Consider the following 11,966-nt stretch of genomic DNA (forward strand, 5'->3'; position numbering starts at 1 on the left):
AACTTTAAAACACTCGTGATGAGCTAATTATTTGAAAAAGAGATGATGAGTGGCCATCAAATTATTTAAAAGCAGAAATGCGTTTTTGATTTGATGATGTGCGGCGGGGGGGGGGCTGCACCCAGGTTGGAGTGTAATGGCGGGAAGGTTCTGCGAGCACTTGACATTTAAGCAACGTAACCGCGGCTTCAGCTGTCATTCTGCAAGCGTTTTTATGGATAAAGTCACATCAGAAACAGCTCATCGCTCTGCTTCTGGATTGGGTAACTCATCAGAAGGGTCCGCCACATCTTCCCAAAGGAAAGATTGACCCTTCGTTGGATGTCAAAGCAGGAGGAGGAAATGTGATGAGAAAGAAAATCTCAAAATGAGTCCAGGCAGAGAAAACGGCTGCAGATTTTATATTGAAATATTTGGTTAAATCGTTTGTTTTTTTCACCCTTTTGTGTCAGTTTGCGTTTATGACAACTGTGGAAACAATCAGATAAGTGTTCTCGCAGGTCACAGTTTAAGTGAAGGCATTGCTTGGCCAGGTTTCTGGCAACAGATTTGGGCAAAACAATAACAGAGCAAAGCGTGTGCATGCAGTCTGTAACAGTCTGGCTGCTGCTGCACGCTTCATCCTGCCAAACACATAAAGCTGGAAGAGGCAACATGGCCGACGCTGCAGCTTACCTAATTGGTCAAGCTGTCCTGACCAAATTTAATAAACTGAACAAGCAACCTACATTATGGCTTCCCTTTAAAATATCATTTGTTTTCATGGTTTAAAATGATTGGGCTGGGGAAAGAATGATTCATGTTCTAAGATCCTGAAAATGTTTCTCCATAAGAAGCTTCATATTACTGCTTGATGGACAGTAATGCTGCACAACTCTGTGAGATAAATCTACATTTAAGTCGTGAAATACCGAAAGACTCAAACCCATAACAATAATTATAACAATGAAAAACAGAACTTGTGCAGACGACGCTGCAGCCCCCTGCTGCTCAGCCGTACCATACCTTATACAATTCAATTATATTGCCACTGCATAATGCAGTCGTCTCTGTATTTGTTCAGATAATGCATAATGTCAAATATAATTTCCACCTCAGAAGTCGCTCTGCATACTTATTGTAGTCTCCTCTTGGCTGAAGGCTCCCGCTGAGCAGCTAACAAAGTGTACGGGAGCGACTCAGAGCCCGACCCCGTCATGTGAGCGGCAGCTGTATGGATTTCCATTTCAATAATTAACGCTTCCCAATTTCACACTAATGGTTGAGAGGTATCAGAATGGTATCATTAGCCACTAATAGAGATTCATGGAGGAATGGCTGCAATATTTTTTGCAATAACCCCCCCCCCCCCCCTCTTCGTTCCATTCCTTCTCTCTCTCAACTGAGATGCAGAGAGCAAACCCCTTAACTCCATCCCATCAGCTTTTTAATTAATGACGCAAATTACGGGGCTTTGAATAGCATGTGCCTAAGGATGGGGGAGGACATGCAGGCTGCCATCGCTCTCTCTCCGCATTCGCTCTTCATCTCCCTCATTTTTTTCCCTATCATTTCCCTCGGTCGGTGCTCATGAGTCTCCCACACCATCATTACAGGTTCCATTTCTCAACACCCCTCTTTTTCTTTCAACCACTTGTCTGCTCTCTTTGTGCTCCTTTGTCGTACTTATTCAATCTCCTCCCGAGTGTCTCCTTTCTGTCTCCATCGCTTTCTCTCCGCCGCCTTACTGGGAGGCTGCTATGCTATCTTATAACCTTGACAATACAGGATGCTGTGTGTGTGTGTTTTGTTCTGCATGCATGTGTGTGTGTGTGTGTGTGTGTCTCTATTTGAGGGACAGGTGCAAGGACTTGGCGCTCATCCAACCTGCTACCCACGTGGGACCGACCACCAGAAGGAGAAAAAGGCAAGTGCAGCCCAGGCAAAACAAAATTAAATACATTTTTTGTGGAACATAGCGACAACTGGAGCAGATATAACATAATTGCACCTCCTGAAATATGTCTTGATTTTCAAGGACCTTGAAATTATGGAACAGAGCAGAGGGATTGGGGGGGGGGGGGTTTAGTGTGTGTGTGTGTGTGTGTGTGGGGGGGGGGGGGGGGCGGGCGTGGTGGAGCACCAGTGAACAAAGAAGGAAGTAAAAGACAGGGAGTAAGAGCTTTGATTAGTATGGTGATCATTAAAGGAGAGACCCCCCGAAGAGACCAATCTCTAATTAGAGCCATATCCTCGACACTTGGCACAGCAACAACTCTGCCAAATGTGTGTGTGTGTGTGTGTGTGTGTGTGTGTGTGTGTGTGTGTGTGTGTGGGCAGGAAACACTGAGATAAAAGCTTTGCTCGTCTTATGTAAATCGAAGAGTTTATGAACATGTCCAGGAGCTTGTTCAGCGTGCGAGAGCATTTCTTACAATATGTTGCCGTGTGTACATTTTTGTCTATCCATGAAAAAGAAGCGATGATCCTGTAAGTATTGAGCAAAAAAAAGCAGCCGGTACAAAACAAGAGCCTGATAGATTACAGCAGCTTATTCAGCTATTAGTGGAGGAAACAGTTTGTGCGTGTCCAGATTCACCCCTTTCACACCACCATTTATCCACATTGGTAATCACAGCCCCCCGGTGCAATTATCTCGCCTCTGGGAAAATAATATCTGTTTCTTTCTGTAGGACCATTGTTAACTCATCCCCCGAAACTGCCTTTCTATATAAGTGCAACACTTTGATGATGAGAATGTAAACATCATGTGGCAGCAGCTAGTTTGTCATTAATTACTAAATGTTATTAAATCAGAGAGGTTGAACTCACACGGCCTGGGTTCCTCTTTGAGAAAATGAATCAGTATATTTCATGACTGTGTATTTTTATTATGCTATAACCAACACAGTAATTGTATTTTAAACGGTGTACATTGAGCAGTAAGATGCTGTTGAACCACAGGTAAGCAGGTCGACTTTGAACAGCAAGAACCCACATTAGCTGTAAAGCTAACGCCTCCTCTCTTGTGCTGCACCGCTGCAGAAAGCTGCTGTCTGCAGGCGAGGAGGCCATCATCTCGTCAGGTGGAACGGCTGTCGGTTGTATACTTTGTCTCTCTGCAGCAACTGAGCCGCTAGCTCAACTGTCAATCAAGCACACACACGCCCCTCAGGGGCTGGAGGGAGAAGAAGAATTTGTGATGCATCTTATTTTCTTTTAGATTTTTTAAAAACCACGAGCAATGCATTTTTAACCTTTTCACAATGTGTTTGTGATTCCAGCTGGGCTATGAACTGTAAAGGGTAAATCCTGATTTAAAAAAAAAACTGGGTGTTTCTGCAAAGCTCAGTTTAAAACCAATGTGTTGTGACAAGATCCATCTCTGCAAATTCAGGCCACGACGCCAGCGTGAATCTGTTGTGTGAAAAATGTGACAGAAAGTCAGAGTCATCAGAGCCTGCTGTGGGTTGGGGAGTGGTCAGCTGTCACTGAGTGATGTGATGGCATTACAGGCCTCCTTCACACATGGGAAGAAGTGGAGCTAGTCGCTCAGGTGGGGAGAAGAAGAAGAAGAAGAAGAAAACTCTGTCTGAACAAGAAGGCTAATGCTCACTGGCATTTGAGGCGGAGCGGGGAGGGTGTGGCTGTGTGATGTATGTGCTGTCACGCCGCTCACTCCCACACTACACCTGAAGAACGTGTGTCGCAGATCTCAAGGGCAAAAAGCCACTGAACTTCCAAACTATCTGCTTAGTGGAATTACTGATAACATCACATGGAGTGATATACTCTTGTAGAAGCTTAAAATTGCTGCAAGATAATCCAAGGAAAGGGAACTGGCTGGGTGCTTAGAAGCAACACTGCTTATGATGTTTGAATACTGAGTGTGAGCAGCTTAGACATGATTCTTATTACCCCCACCAGGAGGTTATGTTTCCCCTCGCTTTGGAGCGGATCTGAATCACGGGGCAGTCCACTTATGGACGCGGCCTTGGCGGAGGTCTGCGCTCTCCGAGAGCTCCTAGTTAATCATCTAATCACCTTCACGCTGCGCTGGAAGCTGCTGCACATAATACAACGAAGTCACAAGGCAACGCAAACTGCTACTTCATAGCTTCAGTATTTATTACTTAAATCACTTTGCAAATATGAATGTAGTTTAATTACATGCAGTCCAGTAAACTACTAACTCTTATAAGTGTAGAGACACATGGCAGCCATGAAGCTCCTGGTCACACAGGTGGTGTTTACCTCCAGTGTGACCGCTCCATAATGGGCGCAGTAATCACACCACAATCTGCCCACGCTGCATTGTAAGTGATAGCCATGTGTAGAGCATCAATTTCATGGTTTCACCTGCCAACACAGAAGGACAGAGATTGGTAGCAGGTGCCGAGGTAAACATGCCAAAACAATCTACTCCATTATTCAGCGAGACCCCTGAACTTGTTATTATTAGCAAAATGAATTAAAAGACAATTAGGTAAGTTGGAAATAAGAGAACATGGCATGGCGAGTTTCTGTGAGGTGTGGGCTCAGGATTACACCGTTACTCGTCTGAAATGAGACTTTACTGCATGATTTTATGTCCTGGCTTAGCTTGCAAAGTGTGAGCAGTATCTGACAGGCTGAGCTGGATCCCACTGTGCCAGACAGGGTTTACATTGTCCTTATTAGCTACAAACAGTGGGGGAACTAGTGGCTTATGTATAGCAACAGACTGCCAGCAGGTCCTCTTCCTTTGTTCTCCCACTCTCTTCTTGTCTGAGTCTGTCGTTCACTCCACGCTGAACCGAACCAAAGTGTTTCCCTGAAAAGACATGCAATCATCCCTAGCTACTGTCATTTCTGTGGGACGGAGGGTTTGACCGCTCGCCTGGACTAAATCAGTGAAATTGCCATGGAAACTACAGAAAGACGTCTAATTATAAGGAGGTGGCTGATGCTCGGAAGAAAAGGACAAGAAAGGTAACGGCAAGCCGTTAACAACAGAAAGTCAAAGCACCGCAACGCACGTTTGAATGTGTGACAAGCCTGAGAACCTGAGGGGCCACAGAGGGGATGTAAGTGCTTCATTACTGCTGAGGAAGAACAATGTGTAGGTAGGAGACGCAGCTGTGGTGACCTCTTATGAGCTCCACCTTTGGGAGGAGCTGCTCAAGTGAATCTTACACGCAGAAAGTGAGCGAGAGAGGTTTTAATAAGGCACTAAGAGAATAGACGGAGCAAAGTCAAGGTGAGAGGGCGGGGCAGAGGCAGAGTCATGTTTATGAGTCATCATAAAGGGTCAGCACATCACTTCTGCCTGAGGGTAGCCTTACTAATCTGTAAAGTGCATGGGGGAGCATGCACAGACTGCACCGTACAAAGAAGACAGAGACCTCTGGCAGATGAAGAGTGCAGGATGCTCACTCCATATGACTGACGGGGTAAATGCAAGCACATTAGCTTCACTTTTATGTATCAACCACTTTATTTTTAAAGAATCATATCGTTTTGTATTGTTTCACCTTCCCCCCCCCCATTGTTCATGTGATGCACGCAGAGCTCATATCACATCATTATCCGGCTCAAATGCAAATATGATGGATTGCTCCGACTCTGCCACGCAGCGCTCGCAGGAGTAATTGTTGGAACATGTTTCTCCCCATTACGACTGATGGAGCGAATCAAATCTCAAAAATTAATAAAATCAATATCTGCGGCATGTGTCCATCGATTCAGCACAGTCCTGTGCCATTATTAACGCTGCATCTGATTGTACAATCTCGCCGGCTTATAAAGATATGGAGAGCGGTAATTTATCCAAAAAGAAAAGAAGCTCCACAAGCTGAATACAGATACAAGTGAAGTGGTTCAGACGGGAGGAGCGGCATTTGAGGGGCGAAATGAAGAAGTATAGGAGAAAGCGGAGAGAGCACTTAAAGGACAAGATGTAAGAGAGAGCGAGGGAGACTTGGAAGAAAAGGAGTATTAGTTGTGCCGAGCAGAAGAGCTTGTCAGAGAATTCAGAGTCAAGACTCCACCACTGAAGTCGGAGTCATGGGAGGCTGCGTTTCTTATTAGACACTCAAACCCGTCAGTCTGTCTCAGGAACTTTGTTAAGAGACTCGTTCCCAGTTTGAGCTGCCGTGTCTCAAAGCGAACCCCCTTTGCCAATCTGAAAACCTAATTATTTGTCTAATTAACAATAAGCCAGTTCAAACTATTTCGCTCGATGCGTGGAGGTAAGACGAGAGCGAGTCCTCGGGGGCCGTCACACATCAACTCGTTCACAGGCCGCAATAAAAAATGTGTCTCAAAGTCCGTCTCCAGTGACCGTTAGTGATTACACTTTGCTCCCCCGCTCAATATACAAATAAACGCCTACATGACTTCTGCAACGGTTATTATGCATTGCAAGCAGAATGTTTTATTCTACTATGGTTCTGGGCACAATCCAGTTAGATACACACAAGGTGCCCCCGTTTCCCTCCCTGGTGCACCCCTGATAGGCGGCCAATGTGCTGCCTGAAGCAGTTTTCCAACAGTTCGGGCAGACTGTGCAACTCGGCTTTTGTTAAGGAAGTTGTGTAAATGATTAAAAAGAAGGCGGGCAGTTGAGCAGACAGCTGAATGGGGAAGCTGAGGGTCCCACGGGGGCTGTGGTATTTCTATTGGAGAGGACGGGTGGCATGACCAAGCCTTTTTACATGGTGTCATAATGTTGGACTATAATGTGGACTCAGAACAGTGACATCAGTAGCCTTAAAGGGACAGTACACCCCAGAATATAATGGAACAAGATGGCAGTCGGCTTTTAAATTAAAACTCAACAGAAATCTCTCTTTCCAGAAATCAGGACCCGGTTACTCAAAGAGCAGAAGAGAAGAGAATAAAGAAATCAAAAACATGCACACATTTCCTCGCTTTTACTCGCATTAGTCCCCAACATTGGGACAACGTCCATCACGAGATGTTAGAACAATGACATGCTGGGTTCCAATCAGAGTAGATAGAAATGTAAGTCGGGACTAATGGAACAATTTTGGATCAAAAGTCCATATTTGCACTGAAAGCAAAGCACTGTGCTTAAATACTGACAGGAGGTCAGAATGACTCTTTAGTGGGGTCAGTGCTCCAACTGTACAACACCGAGGGTCTGAGAGGTATAAAGATCTGCCAGCTCTGGATCACAGGTAGAAATGTTTTTACTCCACAACATGAAAGCTGCTGTCAGCAGACTACTGAAGGAGCCACGTGAGGACATCAGATGTGAAAAAGATGCTTTTGATTTAAATTGGAATGATTAGAGTTTGATGGAACCCAGCAGCTAACGACAAACGATCCAACATTTCCAGTTTTATATCAGTTCTGAACATGTTGGCAGTAATTACTGTGACGTTCATGTTCCACTTCAAAGGTCATGTTAACACAATACGTGAGATCATGAGTCCACTTCCTGTGACCTCACCTGGACGTCCTCTCTGTGTGTTCATCCTGTCACCTCATGCTGATGCTTCCCCTCGCTGCCCGAATGTTTCCACTGCGGCTCCACCGTTTTTCCCCTGATGCACTAATGACATCCTTTTTATTTGCTCCCTGCAGAGATGCTTTACTGGTCTGAATATTAACTGCCGTCCACTGAGCTCAACCGAAAACAACAAGTCGCTTTCATTTTGATGAAAGTCCGAAGGCCTTTCCTGCTGCAGCGCTAACAGAGACGTGAGATGATGAGGCAGGAATAACACCGATATTAAAGCGCTGTGGACTACGGGAGTTGATGGGACGGGACCGTCTAAAGAGGAAACGCAGCGAACACATTCACAGATGTGCAGATTATTAACATAATAACTCCATCCATGTGCCTGCTGCATCACTTTAATACTGTATGTATCATCAATTAATCAATTAGGTGCTACATCTAAAACCAGTGTAAGCTGGCACACTGTTGATGGCGTGCAGGATGAAGACGATGAAGAAAGGGTTCATCTTGCTGTATCTTTCTGCATCACAGGAATCATCTCATGTCTTTCACGTGCGTCAGCTGCTCCTCTGAGTGACACACTGGAGATACTTTGAACGCATCCTGCGTGTTGATGAGTCGCCGTGTTAAGAGCACATGAGGATGGATACGAGCATTAGGAATGAAGGAGTACGTACTGTAGGGCACACATTCATATTGGACTTCCAGATATTTGTAGGTTCCCGGGCAAGGGTCCGGAAACACATCTGGTCCGGCCACAACAGCACACTGGGTCCGGTTATTACATCTGGAAGCAGAGGAAAGAGAAACGTGAGACAAACATCACAACATACAGCAGCTCATCACTCAGTAGTTCATTCTGTAGCAGAGATCATAAAGACATGAAGCTCTTCTCTTAAACACAGAGGGAAGTGAGCAGGAGGTTCATATTTAGACAGTTTTTAATATCTGTGTCGTCATGATATCGATGGGCTTCACATCAATCACATGTTGCAACGTTAAAGAGGTTAAACGAGGTTTGACAAACTGCACGAGCTGAAAGGACGAGTGCGTTTGGATAAAGTTAACGCTCTTCGGCGGAGTTTGGCCCAACAAGCAGCTCTCTGCAGAGCGTAACATACAAACATGGAGAGATAGAGAGGTAAACCACCACACCAAGAACAGACTGTTCCACCACTGCTGTGCAATTATCACTGCCATGTACAATACTCACTTTATTTTCTATCAACCACTTGGTACTTGGTACTATTTTTTATTCTATTTAATTATTGTTTACTACCTTTTTACTGCATATGTTCTTTTGCTGTGACGAGATAAATGTCCCCGTTGTGGGACTAATAAAGGATTGTTTTCTGATAAAACAGAAAGATACATGGATAATAAAAGTAGCTTTTTTGCACAGCATAAAAGAAAAGTGAAATGAATGGGCTGCGTCTTAAAAACATTTTGCAGAGGTTATGAGTTCAATAATTAGTACGGCCCCCGAAGGATGTTGTAAAAAAATAAATGGCCCTGGATAGGAAAAAGGTTCCCCACCCCCTGCTCTAAAGGGCTGATGTTAGAGCTGCAACTCATGATTATTTCCATTATTGGTTAATCTGCAGATTATTTGTATATTATATTTGTATAAAATGTCAGAAAATATAAAAAGACGTCTTTAAAGTCTTGTTTTGTCACACGCTGAAAACATTTGACATTTGTGCATAGAAAATTACTTAAAAGATGAATCTATTATCAAAATAGTATTTTGAAAGGGCGACTGTCTTTATGGACTACACACAGTGAAAGGAAACATCAGTACATTCAGGGATACATGGTGCATGCGGTGTGACGTGTTTAATGCTGAGACAGTTCATCGTGCTCTGGAGGTTAGGAGACAATCTCGTGGGTAAATTCATCTTTGTGCTGCGGGGTAGAGTTGAAAGTCATGGACCTGAAAGCCGCTTCAGACCGTGTACAGGTCACATTGTTATTACTCATGATGGATGGCAGTGGTGGTGGAGAGGACACACACACACACACACACACACACACACACCCACCCACACCACACACACACACACACAAACACACACACACTTCTAAGTCTTCATTAAAAAACACAATTATAGTGCCGGTGGTGTTCTCATGTGCCATTTTGTTTTTGGCAGTCATCAATCAAAGCCCCGCTACATATGCACAGAGAGCCTCTCGCCACACATGATGGCAACACTCATCTCACAACATGAACTCCTAAACGTTCTGACATCTATCGATCCGTCGCTGCTTTGCATCCGTTTGCTAAATTAAAAACGGGGAGATGAAGGTCGGTCTCCGTTTACGCTGCCAGTGTACAGAGCCAACAGGAGCGCCCTCCGTCACATCCATTCTCATTTACAGACCACCATAATCTTGCCGTATATAAAGGGTGTTTATTCCCCAGCATGGCGGTTTCACAGTGTAAGTCTTGTGAAGGTCCGGGTCTGACACAATGATTCATACGCCACAATTAAAGGATTCTACACCTTAATTAACATCGATTGGCTGCTGATCAATCGAACCAGTGAGAGACAAGGAAAACAGGAGCCATCTCATATCAAGCCAGCGCAGTAATGAGATGTGGTGCGAGTCTCTCCCATGTGAGCTTTATGGGATCATGGACCTCCCATCACCCTCTGCCTCTCTATCCAATCAGCTGTCGGTGGCCCGGCTCATGAAGAGTTAATGTCCAGGCAGTAAACGCCAGCCAAATAAATAAGAGGTCAAGACTATGAAATGGAGAAACAATTATAGAGGCAGCCTCCTCAGCTGTGCACCATCTCCTCACCATCTCTGCTTTATTCTGCCTAGAAGTGTGTGTGTGTGTGTGTGTGGGGGGGGGGGGGGGGGGGGTAATCAGCAGGCGAGAACACAAGTTAAGTTAAGTGATAAGATTAAGTGACACATAGAATTAGCAGTGAGATGGATGGAAGAGAAGTGCACACACACACACACACACACACACACACACACACACACACACACACACACACACACACACACACACACACACACACACACACACACACACACACACACACACACACGCTTGTTTTGGGGACGGACAACGACGGATTGCCCTTGAAGTTAAGCTCGGCCCAAATCTGGAACTTTAATCATAGTTTGTAATAACTTTCTCTGGAGGGATTAAACATCATAATGTGTATTTAACAAGGATTGCAAACTTAATCCCGGCCTTAACGTCCATCTTCACCCATATTTTAAATCCCATGTATCGCTGCTGTGCATTTTTACCTCTGCACACAAATACCTTCGGATCTGTTGGCGTCCTAAAGACACGCAGGAATGAAATAATAATTATTAAATGTATCAAGAGCAAATCAATAGCAGAGCAGTCGGTGGATCAATAGCAGGAGAAACTGCCCACGCCACACGCCACAACGACTTCACAATTACCAATTAAGAGGATAATCAGGATTTCATCAGACACTTGGCTCTGATGGAGCCCTTTGAACTCTCAGTGAGAGGGAAATGGATCCACCTTGAGTGATGTATTCAAATATGTACGGGACTACGTGGTGTACATGCAGCATCACTATAGGAGGGAGAACTCAACAGGCAGTGAGAAGCCACTGCAGGCTAAATGCTCTAATTGGCGTCTTGCTGAAGCCCGGGTGTCCGATGGGGAAGGGTAAACAAAAGATGAAGCACGTAACTGTTGTACACCAAATGTAGGTGTTTTCAGCAAATGGTAAAGGAGTACATTTAGATAAAGCCCTCTATCAGAGCTACAATACTGAAAGACGACACACAACTCCATTTTGCAATTTGGCCACCAGCTGCCCTTTTTTTATCTGCAGTCCCACTTTTCCTCCTTTATAGCTTTTTCCTCCTGTTCCCTCGTCTGCCATTTGTTATAACTGGCAGATTAGAGCTCAGACTGCCAGCTGACGAGGGGAGATGTGGCACAAAGCACAAGAGCCCTATGTAAGCACAAACTGTAATGACTATAATCGCTGGCTGATCCTGCTGCTGCCTGTGATGTAAGTGGGTTGAGTCCCCTCAGTCTATTGACCACTGACAGGACAAAAAATAAATAAATTAATCAATGAGTAAATCATTTAATCAATGAAAGAAAACCGCCCGTAGTCTAAAGCCCCTTATAAACATGCACTGCAACCCTGAACGCATCTATACATGATGTGTATGTGAGAAGGCAAATGTCTGAATCATTGGGACCCGACATCAGACGGACCTTCCAGCTCCCAAAGTCTCTACCCCCGTGTGAAGGAACATCTCATTGTGCGGACAGTCACAGCGAGGGAGTGGGAGCATGGAGGACATTTCTATCAGTCAAATCAGAAGACAACACACATCTGAGGGTGAAGGAGGAGGAGAGGAGGAGAACAGGAGAAACAGAAGAGAAGAAGGAGGAGGAGGAAGAGAAACAGAAAGAGAAGGGAGAGAAGAAGAAGAAGAAGAAGAAAGAAGGAGAAGGAGGAGGAGAAGAGAAGGAAGAAGAAGAAGAAGGGAGGAGAAG

The 11,966-nt window shown here is 44.8% G+C and overlaps 1 protein-coding gene across 8 annotated transcripts in view; it reads right to left on the minus strand.

The window, feature by feature from the left end:
* Positions 1-11,966, minus strand: part of LOC115023593 (adhesion G protein-coupled receptor L3) — a 187,706-nt gene that overhangs the window by 79,478 nt on the left and 96,262 nt on the right. For all 8 annotated transcript variants that reach the window (XM_029454686.1, XM_029454691.1, XM_029454689.1 and 5 more), the window contains one exon: positions 8,125-8,234. In XM_029454686.1, coding sequence (XP_029310546.1) covers positions 8,125-8,234 — 110 coding nt within the window. The remainder of the gene's footprint in view (positions 1-8,124; positions 8,235-11,966) is intronic.

The sequence above is a fragment of the Cottoperca gobio genome, chromosome 18 (genome assembly GCF_900634415.1).
Source record: "Cottoperca gobio chromosome 18, fCotGob3.1, whole genome shotgun sequence".
Taxonomy (NCBI): domain Eukaryota; kingdom Metazoa; phylum Chordata; class Actinopteri; order Perciformes; family Bovichtidae; genus Cottoperca; species Cottoperca gobio.